The sequence below is a fragment of the Hibiscus syriacus genome, unplaced genomic scaffold (genome assembly GCF_006381635.1).
Source record: "Hibiscus syriacus cultivar Baekdansim isolate YM2019G1 unplaced genomic scaffold, ASM638163v2 tig00110114_pilon, whole genome shotgun sequence".
In the NCBI taxonomy this organism is placed as follows: Eukaryota; Viridiplantae; Streptophyta; class Magnoliopsida; order Malvales; family Malvaceae; genus Hibiscus; species Hibiscus syriacus.
Window position 1 is genome coordinate 1,535,027 of NW_024062594.1, and position 26,951 is coordinate 1,561,977.

The window sequence follows — 26,951 nt, forward strand, 5'->3', positions numbered from 1 at the left end:
ACGTGTCCAAAGGTATAAGAAATGTCATAAAGACAAAATAAAATGTCATACATGCAGACTTATTAAAAATAAAATTAAAAAAAGACAATAAAAAAATACCGACGTCCAACAATTAACTTAATAATTAATAAAAAAATTAATGCCAACATTGATCAATAAAAAAATGAACCACGTGCTTATTTGTCAAGAATCTAATAATTAATTATTGTCAACACTCGGAGTAAAATTTCTTATCTCCTTTCTTAGATAGGAATTATTAATAAAAAAACTAGTTACTTAAATAACTGTTTCCCCTTTTAGCCTAATAATGCCCAACACTTAATAGAAACAAAACTCCAAACGATAAATCCATCACTTTTATATCTCAACTCTCCAACCCCAAAACTACCAGAAAAACACTTAAAACCCCAAACCATTTCTCTTTCTCTCCTCCTCTGTATCCCTCACTCATCCACCCGTTTTAGAAGAACATCGCCGTCGCTTTGTTTCAACATCGATATATTACTCAATCCACCGGTGGGTATGGAGAGATAATGAGAAGGAATCAGCGGCCACGATTGCCGTCATCGTTTCTGTCATCAAATCCACTCTCAACATGTCGTTTTCATGTTCCCATCGCTTCACGGGCTTACTCTGTGCTGAGGATTCCGACGAGGTTTTATCCGGCGAGTTGCCGGCGTGTTCATCGGAATTGGAGTATCCGGCGACGTCGATCGAGGAATCATCCATCGATGACTTTATTGAAGGCGAAACGAACTTCATCCCCGGATTTGATTACTTGGCTCGGTTTCAGTGCCAATCTCTCGACGCATCGGCTCGAGAGGAATCTGTTGCATGGATTCTAAAGGTGAACTGTTCACCGAGTACCAAACAATCTCTGTTCTTCGATATTACAACAATACCACGGGTGCACTTTAGTTCGAAAATTTCACGGTTCTGCTAAAATGCACATACAAACCTTTTGATGGACGACTGTTACTTTCAACTTTTCCGATTTTATTTACTTTTTCATTCTCCTTTTTTCCCCAAGTAATGCTAATAATATCTTTTTGTTTGTTCGTTTGCAGGTACAAGCATACTACAATTTGCAGCCTTTGACGGCCTATCTTTCCGTTAACTATCTGGATCGATTCTTATATTCCCGCCGCTTGCCGGTGAGATTTCTTTCCCGTCTCTGTTAAGTTCACTCAAACACATTAGTGAAGGATTTATTAGGTGGATTACGGGATTTGAGTGATTAAATTTCCACTGTTTGATGCAATTTTTTTCTCTTTTTGAAGTTTCAACAACAATGAAATTTGTTTTACCATCCAGGAAAATAGTGGGTGGCCACTGCAACTTCTAGCTATTGCGTGCTTGTCGTTAGCGGCGAAGATGGAGGAACCTCTTGTTCCATCTCTTATAGATCTCCAGGTAAATTAATATTGCTTTTTCTATACACAATCTTTATGTGATTTTCAGTAATTTCCTTCTATGGATTGATTAGAAATAGTGCTATTTTTAACGAAATGATGTTTGCATATATGATATAAATGCAGGTAGAGGGAGCGAAATACATTTTTGAACCAAAAACAATTCAAAGAATGGAACTGCTTGTGCTGACGGTTCTGGATTGGAGGCTGCGATCAGTAACCCCATTCAGTTTCATTGATTTCTTTGCGTGCAAGCTCGATCCAACCGCAACTTTTCTGGGCTTTTTGATTTCAAGGGCATCGGATATTATTTTATCCAATATCAAAGGTACTATCATCATCATCAATTCTATTCTCTTTCTGTCGGTTGATATAATTGTGTGCATGTATGAGCTGAAATGCGTACTTGTTTTGATGTTTATGAACAGAGGCGAGCTTTCTAAAGTATCGGCCGTCAAGCATCGCTGCAGCAGCGATACTGTGTGCAGCAAATGAAATCCCAAACTTATCTCTTTTCAATCCTGAACATGCCGAGTCATGGTGTGGTGGACTAAGCAAGGTAAGTTCAACCAATGTGTAAAAATAAGTAACGAATCCCAGTTAAACTAGAAATATGTATGTGAATTTGCAACAAAAAAAATCCGATTTTCGCAGGAGAAAATATGGAGCTGCTACAGGTTAATGCAAGAACTTGTTGAAGACAATGCGAGGAGGAAACAACCAAAGGTGTTGCCACAGCATCGAGTAACAGTCCGAGGCAGAATGAGGCCCAGTGACTCATCTTCCTCGTCTTCTTCCTTAACTTCTTACAAAAGGAGAAAATTAAATAACTACTTCTGGGTGGACACTGGACAATGAGAGAAACTCCAAGTAAGTGGAATAATAAACAAAAGAAAAGAAATATGGTGGTGGGCCAAGTTGTCTAGAACCCTTAATAGATATATAAATAATTTTGGTGAAGGGTCAGGGTTATGAAGAGTAAATTGACCTGCAAGAGTGCATGTAGATGTATAAAATATTTTCGTTGGCGGGGATGGCTTTGCAGATTCCCAAGGAAAAGGGATCTGTTACATAAATATTGCATAGTGCGAGGGTGTGAAAGCCAGGAATTGAAGGAGATGGCCGGGTACCTTTGGCAGAGGAGAGCCGAAAGCAGAGAAAATTTTGGTGAGTTGGGTAGGCGGATTTAGGCATTGAACGTTGAAGCTCCTCCTTCCCCGATACAAATATGAAGAAGGAACAAATAAATTTGGCCTTTTTTTTTTTATTTGGAGTGGATTGTGTGTTCACGTTTGGCATGTGTGACACGCACGTGTGTATGTGTGCTTTTTTGGCGGGAAATGCCTCCTTTTTCATTCGTGTTCTGTTCTTTTCTAGATGGCCTTGACATTGTTGGCCTAAACACATATCGGAATTTCTCCACGTGCGTGTGATTGTGACACGTGTGCATTTTTTTATTATTTTTTTTGAAATTCCTTCCGAGGTGAGGAAAATCTGTTTCATATACGAAGGTCTTTGGGGCCTTTTTTAAGCTTGTTGTATTCGACCCGTGAATAAATAAAAATCATATTATAATACTATTTTCTTTCATTTCAATTCAATCTTTTCCTTCTTTTGTTTTCCTTATGTACCGTTCTTAATTGACACCACATAATTTGTAGCTTTCTCATGGGTTGTTTTATACTGTTATTGTATATAAATTCTAAAGAAAAATTAAATGAGTGAGTAGAACTTAGTGGAGACATCGATTTCGTGAGTGAGTGAGTGAGTGAGAGGAATAGAACTCGGTCCCGCAGGCAATAAAGTCGACCCAATTCACGAACATGACCCCCAGCTCCCGGCCTTAATTACCAATTTTCCACCTATCGGCTCCCGCATCGTCACGTCGTCTTTTATCTCTTTTTAAACATAACGTGATTCCGTTCCTGTAAACAATTATTGATGCTACAATTTAGGTTATGACAACGTGAAATGACTTTTTTTTTTTTAGATGAAAATTGTAGTCAATAGTTTCAAATAAAATGACGTGTTAAAAATCACAAGTGATTTCTAATCTAAATTCTCTATTCAAATAAGAAGATTTATAAACTACTTTCTACCATCATAACTCAAATTATACCATCAACATACATATACAAATAGGTTTTATGGCAACATTGCATATATGAAAGAGAAAAGTTTTCCCTAGATCCCCGACATAGGGCTATTTTATTTTTTGCATGTGGGTGAAGATTACAACAATGTCCCTTTTAAAAAGTGGAAAGTAAAAACTTAAACATGCATATTTCAGGCCAACTCGACCATTCGTCATGCAAGTAGCTTTACAACCTTATCATCCCACTCCAATCCACTCAAAACACGTGGCATCTTACTGTAGACATATGTATATGGCTATGGACCAGGGTGACACAAGGTGACAATTATTCAACAGTACTATTTTATCTAACTCTCTTGGACTTGTTCTTAATGCAGCTTCTGACATGCATATTCTTCCCCATAGATTAAGGGATGCAAGGACCACTCTCATATAACAATTTCAAGTTGATTATTTTGACAATAATTGACGACCGAGTCTTTGTTTAATTGTTCTGGAACTAGAAAGCAAATACACGACATTAATGGGCGCTTTTCCTACATAAATTTACTTGTTTTTCAACAGTGTGACTTGGATGATCAAACGTGTCAGAATCCACGTGGATGATATTATTATCAAGAATCGTTTTATAAATTCTGTGTGAATTGGTGCTTTCTCATTAGTACAGCAGCAAGGTGGGAGCCATGAAGATTTGGGGAGTATTATCAACCCTAAAAAGACATCATCTTCCCCACTAAGGTCACATTATTATAACCAAATGCAACATTAATTCGATAACTATAATTAATCCCCAACAGCCCATCCAATGAAGTTTTTGCCACAACATAATATATTATTATACAAGAAGATTTTGGATTAATCTACAAATAAAACAGAGAATAGGCCAAACTGTTGAAATGCAATGACGTAATTATTATTTATTAGCGTAGATGAGAAAAATATAGAAAAAAAATTAGAAGTGGGTGTAAATACTAAATAGCAATGGCCGTATTTTTACCCTAAACAGTTTTATTTAAGTTTGTGGGGGGTTAACGACGCATGCATGATGATGATGGGGAGGAGCGTATAAACGTAACTATCGAAGTGGGGGCATTGATAAGGACGAGACATTTTGGTGTTTTGGGGGCGGTTTTAACGAAAGAGGATTTGGATTTTGTGAGCAACAGGTTCCCGCCATTATCGTCAATACTAAATCATGCCTTATGACATGGACTTTGGGTTTTCATTTGTCACCATGATTCCACCCTTTAATGCCATCTTCTTCTGTTACAAGAGGATATCTAATAAAGGATTCTGTTTAAGTGGGGCTTATACCGATAGGAAGTATGGTTGGTAATGTTATCGTAAAACGAGATGTTAGTATTGATTGAAATAATAAAATAAATAATCGTGTCGTGATAAATTATTGTCTTAAAAATAAATTTATCCTGATACATATAATCGATATAATGGATGAACACTCATTAAAGCTAGTATGATCTCTCTAAGAATTCATACATCGAAAATTAGAGTGGACTTTGACAACAATACTGCTCTTCTCTTAATATTCAAATTACTTTAGCTTTTGCAATTTAAAATAGCATTTGGGTTGATATGTACGGTCAATGTAAATATTAATTTTTGAATATCTATCTTTGACATTGATATAATCTACAGGGAAGAAATATGTGGCCTAAGTTGCCAACTGATGCATTTCTTTGCACAAAGAGAGGAGAAAAACATGCCAACGCATTCTTTTCTTTTATGCTCTGAAAATGAAGTTTAAAGTGAGGAATCCAAAGTATAAGCCCAAAGCCAAAAATTCTTTTCACCTCCCCTATGTATGAAAAGTGAAGCTGTGTGTAGGGTTCACAATCTACCTCTTTTGTTGAGCTGTTTTCTTCTTTAGAACATGGCAATGAAAAACTTGGAGGACCCCTAAAGTTGGGTTTTTTAAAGATCCCTTTTTAAGAAAATAACAAGGTCGTGGGGTTCTCTGTAAAGAGTTCAAAAGTTGCATAGAAATAGGTTAGACCATGATTTTAGAGAGACAGGCGTAGGATATTATGTAAAGAGTGAATATATAAAATAGATTATTAATACGAAATACAAAAAATTAAATTATATGAAAATTTAAAAATTTCAGGAAAAGATCCTCCCAACTAATCTTTCTCTATCTATCTATGCATGTGTTGGGGTTTCCAAGTCAAGAATTTTGGTGCCTTTGGATACTCTCGAGGGAGCGTTGTTTACTGCTCTTTATTTAACTTTAGTCATAGTGCCTGCACCCCCATTTCCAAGAGTGGATCCACGACGACGTGATATTAAGAAAGCAACGTGAAACCTCACTGTAAGAAAGCAAACAGCTGTTTAGCCGAAAGATTGTTGTTTCCTCAATGGTAAATTAATAAAAAACTAACGACGGTAATTGGAAAGCTTTTTTTCTCCAAAGTACAAATATTAAACGTTCGGATTAGACTGATATCGGAAAATGCATGCATGGGTAATATTTCAAAACTGAATCTTTTCTTTAATCATTTGTTTCTTTTCTGGTAAGAGGAAAACGTGGATGGCTTAGAAAACATACTGCATGTATGTATGCATGCATGCACGAGTCTTTTGGTCCCGACTAGTCTCAGCTGATATAAAATGAGAGGTGCACATGAGAATATCGTAAAAGCGTGTGAAAATATCTATTATAGTCCATTCCAACTCAAAAACCCACCTCAGACAATATTTTCCGGCTCCACGACAAGGGAAAGGAAGGGGCATGGGTAATAAGATATTTGCAAGTTTTGATCGATATATATATATATATATATATATGGGACATGATCTATTTTTTTATTGAATTATTAGATGAATGAAAATAAAAAATAAAAGTTATTCATTGAAAAAAAAATAGAAGATCAACTTTTAATAATAATAAATGAAAAGAATCAATAGTCGGTTAGTCTAGTTAGACGAGACACTAGATTTCTTAAACAAGTTTAGGGGTTTAAACCTTGATCTTTACAAATGGGGCAATTGGATTAGGAGGATAGCCCCTATAATGGACATTTGCAAAATCTGATCTGGATTAATCGATCAATAGATCAAATATTAGTGATTAATTTAAACAAATTAAAAGATATTCACAAAAAAGGAGATAATTTAGTTGTCTATTTCTACCTATATAATGATCGTAAAACGATATTAAACTAAAAACTTTATACTTTATGAAAATAGATCCTAATCCATATATATATATATGAATCGAATACAAGATCAATACTTAAAACCATTCAAATTAATAACAAAGTATTAATAAAATCTTACTTTATACAAAACCATAATCTTAATTTTTTTGATAAACTAATCAATAAATTAACTTAGAAAATGAAAGAAAAAATAATTTGTTATCAAATTAGTAAGAACCACTTAAAAATCTTGAAGATTAAATTATTTATCATATAATAAACTTTTATAAAATGTTGTTCAATAAAAATTGAAAAAAATATACAACTTTTTGTCTGTAGAGAGCATTTTCCACATTTTATTTGTTTCTCCTGTGGCTCTGAGGAAAAGGGAAAAGCATATGGTTAATAATAACAAATGCTTTAAAATTTGTCATTTTGCATGTATAAGGATTGAATAAATGGAAACGTGATGACAGTGGCGCACAAACAGTTGATGAGGTTGGGCCGTATACAAAACTTTTCTTTTGAACTTAATTTATTATATATTTTTGGTGAAAAAGAATGACGGCTTTGAATATGTTATTTTGAACAAACTAATTATGACATTGCTTTAATTTATAAGGTCCCTCACCTTCTGAAATTTATTTAAAGGCTTCCTGCCTTCCATTGGTTTTTAAATTGACTTCTTTTAATCAGCTTCCCCATTCCATGATTTCAATATATAATGTTATAATTTACTTACATTTAAGAATCATTGAACGGTCTTAGTGGTTAAATAGAATGTTTTTTTTAGGTCATAGATTCAGTAGATGCGTCTGTAGAACGTGTGAATACATTGTAAATAGTTAAGAAAGATTATGAACATATATAACATTATAGTCACCTCATATTATTTTAAAAAATGCTCATGTTTAAGATATAACTTACCGTTGAATACAGTAAGCGACCCCAATAGTAAAAAGTGAGTATCGTTATACTTAGAGGTTTTATGTTCGAGCAGTTACGTTCATAGAGTGCGTTATCGATAACTAAGAAAGACTCTAAACAAATACTACATTGAAATCACCAATTAACTTACACCCACATTATAATTTTTGTCTACCTCGTTAACTTAAGGGTTTAGTTTTTGTTATTTAAAAAAATTAGATTATTTGATTTAAAATTTAAGTATTTAATTTTATTTAAAAAAGAATATAAGAGAGCGGAATGATACAAGTAAGATAAATGGATAATTTACTAAAAAAATGATTGCATGTTTTAGATTTGGGCTTGAAATTCAAAGAGGGTTTTTGTTGGGATAGTAAGCATCACAAACGGGCCAAGTGTTTGGGGTTGGGTGTCAACTATGGTAAAGGTTGTATTACAAATACAAATGGGTTAAAACTTTATGTTGTGTTGAACAAAATAGGGCTATTGGTGCAAGTTAGTGGTTTTTGCTTGAAAATTTTGAAGAATTGACCCAAAAAGGAAATATTTGTCACTCTTATTTGTGTGAATGTATTGTTCAATGATGAGCATTGGGATTTCTTTAAACCTACGTAGTTACTTTACTAAAATAACATTTCTTTTTACCAACTGCGCTCATAATGAGTTGTTATTATCAGAATATCATGATATATATAATATAACGGGAAGATATACACAGATGTTTCTTTTGGGGAGTTCATAATGAAGTTGTAGGCGATCAGCACTCCCAAAACACAATCCAATCTTTACAAACAGTATTAGGTTGCAGACTCAGAGATGCTGTGTAATGAAGGCCGCCATGATTTTGAGCTCATTGCAGCAGAGTTCGCAGGTGCTATCTTCGGGCGTCGTCTTTCATGCTTTGTCATCATCGCCTGAGACTGCAAGGTCTCTGAACTTTGGTTACCTTGTTCTTGTTCATGCCGCATGTATTCACTTGTTTCCAGGTGCTGTTGCGGTTTCGTTTTCGCATATTTCTTCGCCTTTAAAACCTCCATGACCTCTGCAACCTCGTCCGAAACATACAGACCATTAGTTTCACAATCAAAACAAGGAAAGATGGGAGTCTGGGTGGAGGAACAAAGACCTTGAGAAGCGACGAGGCGATAAGCATGGCCGAGGGCGAGAGTGTCACTAGGACGAAGAAGCTTGGCACGAGTGAAACGTACGGCCTCGTCATCTCGATCCTGGTTCCGATCAGACGCAACAGGCAATGGAATGATGAGCGAAACATAATGACCCGGATTCATCCTCATCACTTCACTCACGGGAACAGACCAATACAATCTCTCGATCTTCCCACACGGATGTTGTATCAACAACGCAGCAGCATCAATGGCCTGACAATTCCCCATCTCTCACTCTGTGTGCTTCAGATGCAAAACGAAAGAGAAACTGACAAAGATTGAAATATATAAAGGGGAAGAGAAGAAGGTGAAACAGCACTGTTTCTGTACATCTCCACTAGCACCCTACTGATATACACAAATAAGAGAGTTGCTGACACAGGCCGTTCCTTGTTCAAAAACGCCACATTATTATTGATAATAATACTAAGGGTAAATTGTTTATTTACTCATTCAACTATCACTTTGATTTCGTTTTGATCACTCGATTAATTTTTTATATTATCACCAACATTATATTTTAGTTTCATTTTGATCATCTACCATTAATATTTTTTATTTTTTAATAATCATTAACTCATCACCGTTAATTTTTTAAATGTGAGTGACAAAAATAAAATCAAATCAGAACCAAATTAATAATTGAGTGATCCAACACTTATTTTACCCTAATATAATAAATAAAGATTTAAGTGTAATAATTAGATTATGATTGTTACTACTAAATCAATGTTTATAATATCATATCATTGACAACTTCTAAGGCATGACGAATGGACACAGCCACTAGGCCCTAGGAAAGCGGCACGACCTCCACGTGGAGATTTGATGCAACTCTGGGAACTTGTACTAGTAGGCTTAGGTCCTTTGGTTCAGGCGGGTCAACGGTTGAACTTTAGGGTTCAGATAGAGACAAAACTATATTGACTCTAAATTTGTTGGATTTTGTGGTAAGTAGTGGAATGACTTTTTAGGGTAAACTCTCTTCTTTCATATTGGTTTACTTTTACTTATTAATTTAAAAAATATATATTTAGTTCATTTATATTATTGAATTATTAGATTTTGGTTACGTATGTTATTGATAATTATATTTTAGTCATTAGATTATTAATTTATGTTTATATGATGATATGACATGTTGTAAAATAAATTTATTTTTAATTTAATCCCTAAATTTTTATAAAATTAATTCACCCCTTAACTTTATAAATAATATAATTTTAACCTTTAAATAAAATATTAATTTGACCCTTAAATTTAAATAAAATATTAAATAAGAATATTTGAAGGATACATAGTCTTATATTATTAATATATTTATAAATATTAAAAAAGTATTATTATTATAAACCAAACATAAAAATATTATAAACAAAAAATTTATAAATTCGATTATGATATAAATTAAGCTTTTTGATGTTTCTCTTTTAAGGAATATTAATGATAAATTTATTATTTTGATTTAATTTTAAAGGAAGTCGAATTACTTTAGATTACATTTATTGAGTATGAGTTAGTTTTTGATAAAATAAACATCATATTTGTCCAACGGTAGCTAGTGATAAATGGTGATGATGGTGGGTGACAGTAGACGACGGGGAAATTTGGTCTAATTTAATGGTCAAATTAATATTATATCCAAAGTTTAGATATTAAAATAAAAATTAACCATTTACTAATATATCACATAATTAAATTAACATGAGTTATCAGCTCAGTGAGAAAAATGTAATAATTGATAACGTAAGTGATTAAAATTTAATAAATCTATAATATAAATGTTTGAAATATATTTTTTAAAATTGATAAACAAAAATACATAAATATAAAAAAGAAAATGATCATTCTAATAGTTTACGTGACTTTTTTTAAACAAAATTAATTAAAAAATGATAATAACTCAATATAATTATCAGAAACGAAAGTCTAATATACGAAAACTTGCAGAGCAGTTCAAGTGGAGCTATAAACTAATCTTCAGGCCTTAACTTACCTTGCAATATTACGCCAAAACCCAATATTGTCTCTTAGTGGTTAGTAGAATCACTTTTTATTAGACAAAATTGATCCAAAATTGTAAAACTCAATATAATTATAGGATTTTGGACAGCGAATAATATATACAGAGATGGACTTAGGGGAATAGTAAGAGTAGTCGTCCTTTCAAAATTTCAAAATTTCAAAATTTTTAATTGATATTCTATTTTAAAATTTAAAATTTATTTTTTTAAAATTTTATAAATTTATCCCTTAATATTAAATTATGCGTACATCCCTACTTATACAATAACTTGTAGAGCAGTTTTAGTACTAGATCTTTAGGCCCACTAAATAATTTAAGTTAGCCCAAATTCATATTTATGTTTAAACTCAAATCTAACTAATCAAATTTCTTGATTCTTGAACAAATACCCGAAATTTATGAAACTCTTAACAGCTTCAAACTCCTTACAAATCTACACTACTCCCTCGATCCCACCATCACAAAACATCATTTTCTTATGCCTTATCATTTGCGTGCGCGCACACAAAAAAAAAATATAACAGAAGGTTTAATTACGGTTAAAAAAAGGTAAAAGGGTCAATTTTGTACATATAATAAATTCAATTTATCATTTTCGTCCCTATTGTATTTTCGTATCAATTTAACTCTTGAAGTTGCTCAATTGAATCATTTTATCCTATCCCTCACTTAAAATCCCAAATTGAGGGTTTAAAGTTAGAGATTAAGATTTAAGATTTAAAGGTTAAATTGATGCGAAAATACGGCAGGATCGAAAATAATAAATTTGGTCTATTACAGGAAAAAAACCTTTAAACATTAAAAAGAAAAAAGGAAAACATACGGGAGAGGAGGGGTGACCTCTTGGCCATTTCACCATCGAGCCTCAGCCCATGCCGATACGATCGAGCCTCATCTCTTTGCCAGCATCATGACAAGTAACAACCTCACTCAGCCCTTAAACCTACAAATACTAACATCACACCTGAATTCAATTTAATCATGATGTTAGACGCTTATCATAATTTAAAATGATTGCTGATGATTTATTTTTTTACTATTTTTTAAAAAAGTATAATATTTTCAAATCATCACAAAATAATTTTGACATACAACACATTCGCTGTTTAGCGACATCTGATCGGTATTAGTTACCATTTGAGATTTGATCCCCCATCTTTTGATGGGTTCTTTTATAAACGGAGTTGTTCATTCCATAAAAAAGAATACAAGTAGACAACGAATGTAAACTGTTAAATATAGATGAAAGAGAGTGGATTCAGAAATTGTTTGTCCTTACCGAAGCAGGCATTATGATTTCCCCAGATTTAGATCCACAAATAGATTGCAATCCCACACATTGAGACCCCAATTGTTTATTATATAACCTTGATTCTGCTCCCTTGTCTGTTCCACAAATCTTTATTCAATACCCAATTTTTATTTACCAAAATTTTGAGCAAGAAACTGATGGATGTCGGTGAAAACAGATGACACGAAACAACAATGGCCACTCAAAGCTGTCGCCCTGCACACTCCACCATCTATCCATACATTTTGCTTTATAATCACGATATTATTTAATCAATTCAAATTAAATAATCTATAAGTTCGATATAAAAGATAAATATTGTTGGAAAGCTAGATTAAGCTTTAATGTTCAACAAACATTGAATGCTTTTCTTATTAATTCTAGTGATCGTGTAAATGGTTTTATAATAGCTAACAGAAGCTTGGCACAATTCTAGAAGCTCTGTAACTTCCTCAACTGACTGCTAACAACACTAACTGCTCTTAACTAACTCTAGCTATTTAGTTCTAATATTCCCTCTACTTTCTCTTCCTCCTTCAACAAGGTAACATACACATCTTAGCCTTGAACAATTGAAAAGATGAACAATTGAATCGAAAGTGCGGATGCTTCCTTCCGTTCATTTGAATCGAAAGTGCCGATGCTTCCTTTCGTTCTTCTTGAATCGAAATTGCCGATGCTTCATTCCGTTCACTTTGAATCGAAAGTGCTGATGCTTCCTTTCGTTCTTCTTATTCACCTTCATTTCTTTCTTCTTCACCCTCTTTTACAAGGTTCTTGACATTTGCCTATTCTAAAAAATTCTTAAAAAAACTTTTGATGTGAATGAACATGTACCAAAAAAAATTCTAAAAAAAAACCTTATTCTATAACAACAATGTGAAACAAACCAAACACCAGCAACATCATTGAAACATTTTCCTTAGGCGTCTTATGGCCATTGACGTTGAAACGTCTGAGGATTTTAGATTCCCCCCTCGTTAGATTCTTTGGCCTCTCCTTCGATGACCAGAGTGTTCTATTCCAAGGACACTTTGACATCTTCTTTCCCGAGCCCAGGCATGTCAATTTTCCAGCTTCGGCGTAAACCCCTCCCATGCCACGCGATGCAGCCACAAATGGATTCTCCATGAATTGATTCATCATGTTCAGGACTTGGCTCAGGTTCCTCGTTGGGGAGAAAGGATCAAACACATCTGAGAAGAAACCATCACTACGCCGAGAAAGTGAGCGTACGCGGCGGCGATCATCGCTGAACTCACTCTCGTCACTGTCGCTATCGAACTCACGCATGGCGTTGCTGTTAAAGAGCCTGGAGGTCGGTGAAGCGATGCTCACTGGGCGTACCATGCGCAAGGAGCTAGGGAAGAAAGTTTAGAAGCGTGAAACCAAAATTCCCAGGACTTTGGCGAAAGATACCATGTTGGAAAGCTAGATTAAGCTTTAATGTTCAACAAACATTGAATGCTTTTCTTATTAATTCCAGTGATCGTGTAAATGGTTTTATAATAGTTAACTGGCACAATTCTAGAAGCTCTGTAACTTCCTTAACTGACTGCTAACAACACTAACTGCTCTTAACTAACTCTAGCTATTTAGTTCTAATAAATATAATTTATTTTATTTATAAACATCAAAATTAAAAATTTTGATATTATTTAAAAAAATAATATTCCATTCTACTAAATCAATAGATTATTAATGAAATTTTTAATATGCGTGTCTGTGTGTATAAATATTTATTGAACTAAAGTTGTTACATGTATATAAGCAACATTAATTAGTCCAGCTTCATATGTTTGATTCGGGAAAGAAAATGGTCAGCCCTTCATCGATCTTTGTAGTTAGTTCATCAGAGCAGTTCAGCATGGACATGATAATATAAAAAAAAACATATCGGATATTGTTTAATTCATTGATTTTATATCCCATAATCAATTAATCATTTTATGGAATATAAAACCAAATTCATGACAAGTAGTGGTAGTAGTTACATTTACACAAGATACGATGCAGTTCTCACTCTCATCACGAGGCAAAGAACACACCACCCTTCTGTATCTGTCACCTTCTTCCTCTTTTTTCTTTTAACTTGTTTAAGATATTAAAATTTTAAATTGAAAAAAGAAAATCATATATTCTGATTTATTGATTGTATAGTTTAATAATATATAAAATGTAATAATTTATGGTGATTACGACATTTATATTAGTGAAAGAGATGGTTGTATAAGATATTCTTAAACTACGACACTTATTTTAAATTGATTCTTATGTATGAATCAATTCTCAAATTATAACTTTTATTTTAAATTAGTTTATAAATTTTAAAATATTTTACATCAATCCAGTAAAACCATCGTATCATTCAGTTTTAATCATTTCATTAACGTGTCATTAATTCTACTGATTAAAAAGAATTAATCTATTTTTGAAGGTCTTGAGAATTAAATTCGTGACATTATGAAAAAGTAATATTTTTTCAAGATCTTGAGAATTCTTTTAAAATATCACAAGTTCAATTCCTATGACCTTCAAAAATAGATTATGTTTTCTAACAAATAAGGTTAATGACACATTGATAAAAGGATCAAAATAGAATGATATTAATAGTTTGAGGACTGATATTTTAAAGTTTATAAACTAATTTATAATAAAATTTATGGTTTAGGGACTGCTATTTTGATTTCATTTTGGCTAGTAACGGTTAAAAATTTAAAAGAACTAATGGCTTTATATTTTTTAAAAAAAACAGTGATGACGTGACATTATCTTATGACACGTTAATATCATTGTTAATTTTTTAATGGTGGATGACTAAAATGAAACCAAAATATAAGTGATAATTTTGAAAAAATAATTGAATAACTAAAAAAAATCAATGTAATAGTTTATGTGACTAAATACATAATTTACACAGACAGACAGGGAAAGTGTTAGGACTGTATTTTAGAATAATCAAACTATTTAGGATTGGAATCTTAAAAGGACTTAAGTTGACACAGTGACACACATGTTGAATTTTTAGGTTCTATATTATAATTAAAAGATTATTTTAGTCTTTATATTATATTTAACCATTCACTTAATCCTTTTATTATAAAATTAAACATTTAAATTTATAATTTATAATTAATTGATATAACTTATTTCAGTTTAAATATCTTTTAAATGTATGTTAATTTTATAAATGAACAAATCAAATCATTTTAAGAAAAGTAATTTATTTTATGTATGAAAATGAGTTAGTACCGATGATTTATGACATTTTTAACTTTTTGTGTCATGTCCATGATAAAATACTAAATGTTGTAAAAAGAAAAAGATAAAACTTTAAATAAAATAAAAATAATTTTTTTATATAATTTTATAATATTTTCATAATCTTGAAAATTTTAATAAAGTTTTATTTTTTATTACTTTTTATCATCTTTTTTCAATTAAATATTTACTGTCACTCTAAATAAAAAATTTAAGAAAATTCAATATATATATATATTTAATTAAAATTTTTAAATATATTTCATATATTTAATTTATAATTTAATAATATTATAATTAAAAACAACTAAATTTAAATTTAAAATATAAATATAAATATAAATTAATTTTATATTTTAATTTTATAAATATATAGAAATTTGTATAGAATGCTTTGGAAGAAATTAATTTATTATAATTCAAAATTAAAAGAGATCTTGGAAATGTTTAAAGCAATTAATAATAATTTTAATATAATTTGATATTCATAAATTAAAACGTTTTTTATAGTAAAAGAAATAAAATAAAGTTTTAAATATAATATACAGATTAAAACATTTTTTTAAAATAACATATTAGAATAAAATTTTAACCTATCGAGTACCGTGTTAAACTAAAAAACAGTTTACCTACGCAATTGTTTTGTTGGACAACTCAAATAATATAGATTAATCCTGTGAGTTTCTTCCTATGTCCAAACACCGCCCCAAGTCCACAAAGTCATAAAAAGCTTTCATCTTTCTCTGTCTCTCTGTTCTGCCGCTACCTTCAAGAACTCAAATTTAATTTCCAGTTTTCCACTGTTCTTCGGCAGCCAAAACCAAAACCAAAACAAACCAAGAAAGAAATACATATCAACAGGTGGATAACGTTCTAACTTGAGATTACCAGAAAACACAGCAATTTTTGACTTTCTCAAATGGGTGTAACGAGTCCACTCAAAGGCCAAACTCACTCTCGTTCTTTCACCACCAAGTTCTTGCCTTATGTTATTTATGCTCTCTTCCCCATTGCTCTCTTTCGATTCTACTTTCACCCTTTCCCTTCACCCACCCCAGATCAGCTTCCCCACAGTAATCGCATCGTTCTCACCTCTTCTTCTTCATACGGTGTCGTAACCGTCTTTCGATTGGGTCCAGAATTGGGCTTCGACTTGGGTTAAATGAATTGGAGTCGCCACCGACCATTTTAAAACGAATTTAGGCGGGCCGGGCACCATCTTACCTGATCTGCGTTGTACCAGAAACGTATCGAGTTTGGGAGTCGGTTACGGTCAAGGAAGGATTAGCACCCTTGAACCGCCCTTTCGGTACCAATTAATTCACCGGTTGTCTTTAATTACGAAAATTGAAATTTAAATTAAGATTTAAAATATTCGATTCAAATTACTTACCTTTGATTGATTAAAATTTCTCTGAAAAAAGATAAAAAATGTTAAAAAGATAATTCAATAATAAACAAATAAAAATAAACAAATCAAAATAAATACAAAAGAAGAAAAAAAAGAGGAAAATAATAAATAAAAAAATAAAATAAGCTTAAAAATAAAATAAAAAATAAATAGAAAAAAAATGATAAATAAAAATTGGATTTTTTTAAATAATATAAAGAAAAGAATGATAATGAAAAAAAAAGAAAATAGTAAAGAAATCAAAAAAGAATTAAAGTTCGAAATTAATACTAATAAAAAAATAATACTAATAATGATAAAATAAAACTTGAAGGATCAAATTGAACAAATTGAAATTAATGGGTTAAATGATATTAGAAAATGACCTGCAAAATAAAATCATAAGTGAGTGGCCAATTCACAAAAATGTAAAAATATAAACCAGGGTCAAATTGATAAAATTAAAAATTTCGAGGCCAAATTACAACTGATGACCGAATTGTAAAGCGATTCAAAGCTATAGGGACCGCGGAGAGGATTTAGAAATCATCTATTTGCACTCCGGTCCTCCGTATATAAATGCCCAAATAAGCCTCCTTGCAATTCATTTCTCCTATTTTCGCCCGTTCTCTCTGAATTTGAGAGAAACAAATCTCTCTGAGGCTCTCTCGCCTGAGGTTGTCCGGCGCCGCCTCCGGCCACCACCGGCGGTGGTCGAAAAATCTAAACAAGCCTAGGACACTCTCCTTGACACCCCGAGCGTCGATCCAAAGTCCAAATCCCTCAAATATCCCCAAAACGGCGTAGATCTAAAGTGCAAGTTTCGGTTTTTTACCCCTCTCGCCGGTGTCCCTTCGTTTCTCAAGGCCTTTGGCTTTGTGGTTTCTCTACGTGCTTGTTTTGGTTTGTTTACTGAGAGGCTTCGGCCTTTGGCTTGTATTTTTGTGATGATTTTTGTCTGTTGTTGATGGTCTTTTTGTTCGGTTGTGGCTCGATGATGCTTCTATTTTTATGGTCGTTGGTCTCTCGGTGTGGTACTGAGATGTTTTCGTGTTTTGTTCTCTCGATGGGTTCTTTGTTTCTAGGCTTCTGGGTTTACGGTTCTTTTGATGTCTGTCTGTAGATCCCTCCCTCCTGGCCTCACCGGGGTATTTATAACCCCTCGGTGAAGGCCGTTTCCGATGATAACGGGGTCGTTCCCCTCAACGTTCACATGGCCGGGATTCTCGGGATGGTGCAGTCCCGATTTTCCCGGCCGGCCGGCTCGGGCTTGACGTTTGGTTGCCCCCCTTGTGCGCCGCCTGTGACATGTATGACTAGGGTTTCTAGACCCTGAACTGTATCTTCTGCTGGGCTGGTTCAGGCCCAGTGTTTGGACCGGACTTGGACCATATTGGACCCAAAACAAATCTTTGACTTGGACCCTGCAAAAAGCATAGATAATAAAGAAATAAAATAATAATAATAATACTATATATATATAAATATTTTCGAAAATATGTAATATATAAATTTCCAAAATGCTTTTAAAAACTATATATTATACATGTTTTTAAAAACGTTTTAAAAATTTTATAATATATATTTTCAGAAACGGTTTAAAAATTATATATTATATATATTTTTAAAATGTTTTTCAAAAATTATATAATATTTAAATGTTTTAAAAAAATTCAAAACAATATATTATATATTTTTCAAAATGATTTTAAAAACTATATATTATATATATTTTCTAAAATGTTTTAAAACTATATAATATATAGTTTCAAAAAATATTTTTAAAACTATATATTATATACATTTTCAAAATGTTTCAAAAATTATGTATATTATAAGTATTTTCAAAGACCGTTTGCAAAGTAAATAATATATATATATATATAGATATATATAATAATAATAAAAAATAAACAAAAAATGGACGAAAATGAGTGTCTACAGCTGCCCCTCTTTGTCCTTTTTCGTGGAATGAAAAATAGGACAAAGATAAAAAGACACAAATTTTCGTTCGGTAGAGTTGAAAAATAACTCCCTGTCAAATTGAGTTGCGGATGGCTCCTCCGTTGCGAAGTCGAGTCCACCTTGAAATTGAAGTCGTAGTTCGAAATTTGAATCGGAACGTGGCCTCTCATTGCCTAATTGTAGTCAACCTCGGTATTCTTCTCGGATTAAAGACCTTGGTTAAAATTCGACTGGAAAGTAGTTCCTTGACTCCACCATGTGATTGCCAGGCCCTTGAGCTGAATAAAACCGAACTCGAAAGGTCCTCGTCGACGTATGACTTTTCTCGGCTTGAACTATGCTGCCGAAAAACAGTTTCTTGTCACTAAGGCACGGTTAACCAGGTCTTCTTCTCGACTTGAAAACCTTGATTGCAGCCGGACAGTAGTGTGATTGAGGTATCATCGAGCTGAATAGAGTCGAACTCGACAATTTTATTGACAAATAGCCCTTCTTGCCTTGAGCTATGTTGTAAATGATATGACCCCGAAGTTGAGTGTAATCGAACCCAGGGGTCTTTGGCAGATAGCCCTTCTCGACTTAAGCTATGCTGCAAATGATGTGCCGTTGAGCTGAGCGTAGTCGAACTCAAAGGTCTTTTGTTGGCAGACAACCCTTCTAGACTTAAGTTGTGCTGCAAATGATATGCCTTGGAGCTGAGCATAGTCGAACTCGAAGGTATTTGGCATATAGCCCTTCTCGACTTAAGCTATACTGGAAATGATGTGCCGTTGAGCTTAGCGTAGTCGAACTCAAAGGTCTTTTGGTCACAGATAACCCTTCTAGCCTTGAGTTATGCTGTAAATGTTATGCCCTTGAAGCTGAGTGTAATCGAACTCGGAGGTCTTTGGCAGATAGCCCTTCTCGACTTAAGCTATTCTGCAAATGATGTGCCTTGGAGCTGAGCGTAGTCGAACTCAAAGGTCTTTTGGTGGCAGACAACCCTTCTGGACTTAAGTTGTGCTGCAAATGACATGCCTTGGAGCTGAGCGTAGTCGAACTCAAAGGTCTTTGGTTGGCAGATAACCCTTCTCGACTTAAGCTATGCTGCAAATGATGTGCCCTCGAAGCTGAGTGTAATCGAACTCGGGGGTCTTTGGCAGATAGCCCTTCTCGACTTAAGCTATGCTGCAAAGGATTGTAAAAAAATGGCTTCCCTTAACGGGTCGAAGCCGGTCATGACTCTTCAGGTGGTTTCTCTGAGCGGGAACCAAGTAAGACAATCTTTGGATGACTCCCATTTTATGGGAAAGCCCGTTGATGAACTCTGACAGCCAAATATCTTCCGTTGTGGAATTGAAATCTGGCTTGAATACATAAACTGGAAACATGTTGCTCATTGTTGAGTTGATCTGAACTGAATTTGATCTGAATTGGTTCTCGAACCCATCTGAAATTGGTTCTGAGATCTGTAGATATGTAAAGTCGATTGAGGTGTAGCTTCTTGCTGCTGAGTTACACCATTGTTCTTTAAAGGTGCTTGCAAGTCGAGTAACCTTCATCCTGAAGTCGAAGCTTGACTCTGAAAGCTGCAAAATTATGTATGCTAAAATGATGAATGTGATGCACCTAAGTATGTCTAAGATGCATGCAACATGAATAAATTATGTGTTATTTCTTGGATGAAGTCTCGTGCTTTGCCTGCCAATCTGGTCCATGGAATCGATCGTGCCCCATTTGCTTCTCGAGCTTGGGCTTTACAGACATTTCATATCTGAGATCGTTTGTTTGAAAACGTTTTTCTCCTTTTTCTTGTTTCAGGAGAGAGAAATGTAAAGTATTGTTCGCAATTGAATAAAATTGTAAATGTAAGTAAAAAATATCAAAGGAATCAAGAGCTCTTTTAATGCTTTCAGAGTTACAAATCTTTGACAAATGTTCAAAGGGACAAGTCGGCTTTAGGTTGGCCTCCTTTCTAAGGTTTTTTTTGGTAAAAAATGTCAATTTTTTAAATATCGCCACATGCTTTGGCACTTTAATTGGGTGCGGACAAAATGACGCAACTAGCATGATCAATTACTAGACCTTTTATCTCAGTCCTCTGAAATTTTTCATTTGTTCAAGCTTTGTAGGCTCTTCCAACAAAGGCAGTGCAAAAAATATCGGTCTAAAAATGAAATTCTTGAGTGCTTGTGTGTAGTCAACTATAACAGGTGTTCCTTAACTCCCTTAGTCCATTTTACCGAAAATTTCTTGCTTAGATAAATTTGATTTAATTTGGCGTTATCTGACTAGCTGAATCCATAAAGCCGGGGTGTTTAACCAATTGCTTTAGAGGGACAGCTTAATATTATAATCACAGTTATCAAGTTAACTGAAGGGTTCATCTCATCACAGAGTCTTCAGCCTGACAAGAGCAGTGGAGCAAACACCGAATTGCCAAGTGTCCGAGCAATGTCATGGTTCGGACGTAATCTACTCATAAGGCCAGGGCTTTCAAGTTTCCTCTATAACCAATTGCCTTAGCGGAATAGCTCAGTTTTTACGGATTTAATTTCCTAAGATTGTCAAGAAGAACCTGTTATAGCCTAGGTGTTTTTGAAAGTCAAGGAATCTCATCTTTAGAGTTCAATTTTCAAGCAACTGACCTAAACTGGATTCACCTACTCGACTCTTTCATTTGTAAAGATCATCATCGTCATTGAACGTCTTAAATAACAAACATAGTAATTGTCATATGCAAATGATGCCCCATGTTGTCCGCACCTTATGAAAGGAAAAGGGTATATTGGTTAATTACAAGAGCGGGGTATGGTGTTTGAGGGTATATTCTGGATAAGGTCAAAGTCCTTGTTTTAAACTGCGTCAAAGATTCATAACTTTGAATCGTTTACAGAGTTTCTTAATTCAAATGATATGCAAAGAATTACAAATTTGCAAATATGATCCATTGCTTAACATCTTTTAAAGTAACATAAATTTGATTAAAATGTTCTTACAAAAACTTTGAGAGAAAAAAAATGGAAGAAAAACAAAGTCAAACAGAATGCCTCAAATGATGAAATGATATTCCTCACTTGGATGCCCCCAAGTTGTTGAAGTCGATCCAGTTCTGGTTACGCATCTTTTGTACGACCCTCTTAAATGCGTAACAGTTCTCAATTGTGTGCCCTGGGACTCCGCCGTGATATTCACAATACGCATTCTCGTCATACCACTTGGGGTATGGGGGCTTCATGGGTTCTACTGGATATGGTGACACCACATGGGTGTCAAGAAGTTGCTGGTAAAGCTCTTTGTAGGTCATGGGAATAGGGTCGAAATGTTCCCTTTCCCTCCTGGACTCTTGTTTAGAAGTACCTAACGGTACAGCCGCAGTTGGTTTTGGGCTGGAGATTGTAACACCTTTGCTGGAGTGTTTGATGTTGTTAACCTCTCCATCCCTCTCCCTCATAGGAGGCTTCTTACTGGCTTCCCCATCCTTAATCTTGCCTTGCTTTATGGCCGACTCAATCATTTCTCCGGCCATAACCAAGTCTGAAAAGCTTCCTGATGTGATCGCCACCAAATGCCCGAAGTATGGAGCCTTCAGAGTCTGTACGAAAAGTTTCCGGGTTTCCTTTTCATCTAACGGTGGATGAACTTGCACAGCCAAGTCCCTCCATTTTTGTGCGTACTGCCTGAAACTCTCGTTATGCTTCTTTTCTATGTTTTGTAGCATAACTCGATCTGGCCTTATGTCATTGTTATGCTTTTATTGTTCCAGAAATGACTTGGCCAGGTCCTTCCAGGTCTTGATATTTGATCGGCTTAGCTGGTTGTACCACCGAATGGCTGAGCCCGACAGACTATCCTGAAAGCAGTGGATCAGGAGTTGGTCGTTTCCTCCATATCCTGTCATCTTTCGGCAGAACATGGTGATGTGAGCGGATGAGCAACTATTCCCGTCAAACTTCTCGAACTCCGGGGACTTAAATTTCGGGGGAAGAACCAAGTCCGGGACTAGACTAAGTTCCGTTGCATCGATTTCATGGTAGTCACGGTCTCCTTTGACTATATTCATTTGGTCCTCCAATTGTTTGATTTTTTCCTCCATCTTCCTCGCTTTTTCCTCTTCATCCAAATCCGGTACATGGTAATAACCCGGATTGTTCCTAGGGTTAAATACAGAGGACAAGGGCTTTGATTTTGCAGCAGATGAGTCCCCTCGAAGTTCTGGTAAGATTTCAGGTGAGATAACCACTTGTGGGGTAGGTTGTATAGTTACTCCTTCCGATGAACCTGCCCCAGGCGCACTGGTCTGTTGTAGGCCAATTAACTTGGCAACGATCTGATCAACCAAGGACTCTTGGTTCTTTGTGATTGTTTCTAGAGTATTTCGACTGTTCTGGTTTATTTTGTCTTCTAGCTCCTTTTGTAGTTTTAACATATTCTCCTCGATTTGTGTAATTCTGGCTTCCATCCTCTTCTTCTTCAAACGAGTGTTATGTGGATGGGGTGTGTCCAATACTTGAGGCGGTGTATCCAGTATTTACTCCTTTTGATGAGACATGTATATATTAGTTAATGTGAATGCAAAGAAAAAACAAAATGCAAAGAAAATAAGAAATGCAAAATGTCTAAATATGTGATGCATGAAATGTCCGAGGCATTGATCCAAAAAATGTGCCTGTTATTCTGAATAACCCTTATTGGTGACAAAAGTGTTACGTCTGAAGAGACAAAAAAACTCTTTTTGATGGTACAAATCTTGTACATCTTCTGACAAGTTAATTCGTCTTTTTCACTAGTTGAATATCCTGTCGCACCATTCCGACTCCTTTGGCTAAAATGTGCAAATAATGAGATGCTTGCCCAAAAAAAAAAGATCTCGAAGGACTGCATCTTCGACTTTCACTTTCTACCGAGCTTGTTTCTAACGAAAGTGTCATTGGAGCCTTCCATCGAGAGAAATTATCCGAAGCTTGCCTCTTGAATTCGTCAGTAATGGCATCCAGCTCAGCTAGTGTTTTACCATCTTGTTCTTGTAGTTTTCGAAAGGATCGACCGGGTCAGTGACCTTTTCCTCGTATTGCCCCTGTAACTTTGCCTTTGAGTATTCTTTGACCACGGTTGGACTTCTGAGTTTTTTTGTTTTTTATCTCTTTGTATTATAACCCATTCGTCCATTAATGCAGATTATTCATGTTTAACAAACACATTTTTGGTGGATCAACACATCGTTTTAAATGATGCAAACGATGAACACAAAATAAAATAGAACAAAAAATAAAAGGGTTAGTGAGGTAAATCAAAACAATAAAAAAAATGAAAAATCCTACCCCACATGATATCTACCCCTCATGCTTTAATTCCTACCCGGACATGATTTCTATTCCGCATGCTAATTTTAAACAAATCCTAACCGTATATTTGTCTAGTTCGCATGCTTTGAACAGAAAATAAAGCAGGAAACAAAGCATCCTAGGGTTTGGAATGAGGTTTTGGGGTGGGCTCTACTTCCCTGTACTCTCCCGGTTTAGGTTCTAAAAACGGTACTCGAGTTCTCCTTGCCGGTGCCCCCTTGGGCTTACCAGACCCTTAGTCTTAAACCCATCACAGGCTTGTGTGGACTAAGTTAAACTCGAGGGGACACATTCCCTTATGCCCGCACGGTGAATAAATTCACACGAAGACATAAGGTATATGAATCCCGAAGGCTACTTGCTAGGCATATGCGTTGAATAAATTCACACGAATGCGTCGCTTTCACCCCCACTTAAAAGGGTTCGGAGCTCGGGTTTAGAGCTTAGAGATGACAATTTTGAAAAAAATCTGAAATCATTAAAAAACATCAGTACAACTATTTATTTGAAACAAAATAATCAAAGGTAAATAATTGGAATCGAATAGATAAATTAAAATTTAAATTTACAATTTTCGCATAAAAAGGCAACGGAAAATTAATTCTGGCCTGACTCACTTACCTGTCCCCAGCGGAGTCGCCAAGCTGTCGTAACCGTCTTTCGATTGGGCCCAGAATTGGGCTTCGACTTGGGTTAAATGAATTGGAGTCGCCACCGACCATTTTAAAACGAATTTAGGCGGGCCGGACACCATCTTACCTGATCTGCGTTGTACCAGAAACGTATCGAGTTCGGGAGTCGGTTACGGTCAAGGAAGGATTAGCACCCTTGAACCGCCCTTTCGGTACCAATTAATTCACCGGTTGTCTTTAATTACGAAAATTGAAATTTAAATTAAGATTTAAAATATTCGATTCAAATTACTTACCTTTGATTGATTAAAATTTCTCTGAAAAAAGATAAAAAATGTTAAAAAGATAATTCAATAATAAACAAATAAAAAAAAACAAATCAAAATAAATACAAAAGAAGAAAAAAAAAGAGGAAAAGAATAAATAAAAAAATAAAATAAGCTTAAAAATAAAATAAAAAATAAATAGAAAAAAATGATAAATAAAAATTGGATTTTTTTAAATAATATAAAGAAAAGAATGATAATGAAAAAAAAAGAAAATAGTAAAGGAATCAAAAAAGAATTAAAGTTCGAAATCAATACTAATAAAAAAATAATACTAATAATGATAAAATAAAACTTGAAGGATCAAATTGAACAAAATTGGAATTAATGGGTTAAATTGATATTAGAAAAATGACCTGCAAAATAAAATCATAAGTGAGTGGCCAATTCACAAAAATGTAAAAATATAAACCAGGGTCAAATTGATAAAATTAAAAATTTCGAGGCCAAATTACAACTGATGACCGAATTGTAAAGCGATTCAAAGCTATAGGGACCGCGGAGAGGATTTAGAAATCATCTATTTGCACTCCGGTCCTCCGTATATAAATGCCCAAATAAGCCTCCTTGCAATTCATTTCTCCTATTTTCGCCCGTGTTCTCTCTGAATTTGAGAGAAACAAATCTCTCTGAGGCTCTCTCGCCTGAGGTTGTCCGGCGCCGCCTCCGGCCACCACCGGCGGTGGTCGAAAAATCTAAACAAGCCTAGGACACTCTCCTTGACACCCCGAGCGTCGATCCAAAGTCCAAATCCCTCAAATATCCCCAAAACGGCGTAGATCTAAAGTGCAAGTTTCGGTTTTTTACCCCTCTCGCCGGTGTCCCTTCGTTTCTCAAGGCCTTTGGCTTTGTGGTTTCTCTACGTGCTTGTTTTGGTTTGTTTACTGAGAGGCTTCGGCCTTTGGCTTGTATTTTTGTGATGATTTTTGTCCGTTGTTGATGGTCTTTTTGTTCGGTTGTGGCTCGATGATGCTTCTATTTTTATGGTCGTTGGTCTCTCGGTGTGGTACTGAGATGTTTTCGTGTTTTGTTCTCTCGATGGGTTCTTTGTTTCTAGGCTTCTGGGTTTACGGTTCTTTTGATGTCTGTCTGTAGATCCCTCCCTCCTGGCCTCACCGGGGTATTTATAACCCCTCGGTAAAGGCCGTTTCCGATAATAACGGGGTCGTTCCCCTCAACGTTCACATGGCCGGGATTCTCGGGATGGTGCAGTCCCGATTTTCCCGGCCGGCCGGCTCGGGCTTGACGTTTGGTTGCCCCCCTTGTGCGCCGCCTGTGACATGTATGACTAGGGTTTCTAGACCCTGAACTGTATCTTCTGCTGGGCTGGTTCAGGCCCAGTGTTTGGACCGGACTTGGACCATATTGGACCCAAAACAAATCTTTGACTTGGACCCTGCAAAAAGCATAGATAATAATAAGAAATAAAATAATAATAATAATACTATATATATATAAATATTTTCGAAAATATGTAATATATAAATTTCCAAAATGCTTTTAAAAACTATATATTATACATGTTTTTAAAAACGTTTTAAAAATTTTATAATATATATTTTCAGAAACGGTTTAAAAATTATATATTATATATATTTTTAAAATGTTTTTCAAAAATTATATAATATTTAAATGTTTTAAAAAAATTCAAAACAATATATTATATAATTTTTCAAAAATGATTTTAAAAACTATATATTATATATATTTTCTAAAATGTTTTAAAAACTATATAATATATAGTTTCAAAAAATATTTTTAAAACTATATATTATACATTTTCAAAATGTTTTCAAAAATTATGTATATTATAAGTATTTTCAAAGACCGTTTGCAAAGTAAATAATATATATATATAGATATATATAATAATAATAAAAAATAAACAAAAAATGGACAAAAATGAGTGTCTACATACGGTAAAAAACAAGTTTGTCAGACATTTTACCTTTTTTATTACTTTTTTCGATTATGGGTG

The 26,951-nt window shown here is 34.3% G+C and overlaps 2 protein-coding genes across 2 annotated transcripts; one reads left to right on the forward strand and one right to left on the reverse strand.

The window, feature by feature from the left end:
• The first annotated feature begins 385 nt into the window (after window positions 1-385).
• Window positions 386-2,990, forward strand: LOC120215061 (cyclin-D1-1-like). Its single transcript, XM_039212849.1, has 6 exons — window positions 386-847; window positions 1,068-1,154; window positions 1,315-1,413; window positions 1,539-1,740; window positions 1,841-1,971; window positions 2,067-2,990. The coding sequence occupies exons 1-6, from the start codon at window positions 596-598 to the stop codon at window positions 2,268-2,270; spliced, it is 975 nt and encodes a 324-aa protein (XP_039068780.1). The 5' UTR covers window positions 386-595; the 3' UTR covers window positions 2,271-2,990.
• Window positions 2,991-8,327: 5,337 nt separating this feature from the next.
• On the reverse strand, window positions 8,328-9,011 carry LOC120215073. The gene is made up of 2 exons (XM_039212856.1): window positions 8,719-9,011; window positions 8,328-8,634 (listed from the first exon to the last, which is right to left on the reverse strand). Exons 1-2 carry the CDS (start codon window positions 8,984-8,986, stop codon window positions 8,390-8,392), a joined length of 513 nt encoding a protein of 170 aa, XP_039068787.1. The 5' UTR covers window positions 8,987-9,011; the 3' UTR covers window positions 8,328-8,389.
• Between the last annotated feature and the right edge of the window lie 17,940 nt (window positions 9,012-26,951).

Excerpts from the sequence above, each read along its gene's own strand:
- LOC120215061 (XM_039212849.1), top strand. The coding sequence starts at position 596 with ATGTCGTTTTCATGTTCCCATCGCTTCACGGGCTTACTCTGTGCTGAG. Across the intron at positions 1,155-1,314 it reads TATATTCCCGCCGCTTGCCG|GAAAATAGTGGGTGGCCACT; the intron begins GTGAGATTTCTT and ends TTTACCATCCAG. Across the intron at positions 1,414-1,538 it reads CATCTCTTATAGATCTCCAG|GTAGAGGGAGCGAAATACAT; the intron begins GTAAATTAATAT and ends ATATAAATGCAG.
- LOC120215073 (XM_039212856.1), bottom strand. The coding sequence starts at position 8,986 with ATGGGGAATTGTCAGGCCATTGATGCTGCTGCGTTGTTGATACAACAT. Across the intron at positions 8,635-8,718 it reads TCGCCTCGTCGCTTCTCAAG|AGGTCATGGAGGTTTTAAAG; the intron begins GTCTTTGTTCCT and ends ACGAGGTTGCAG.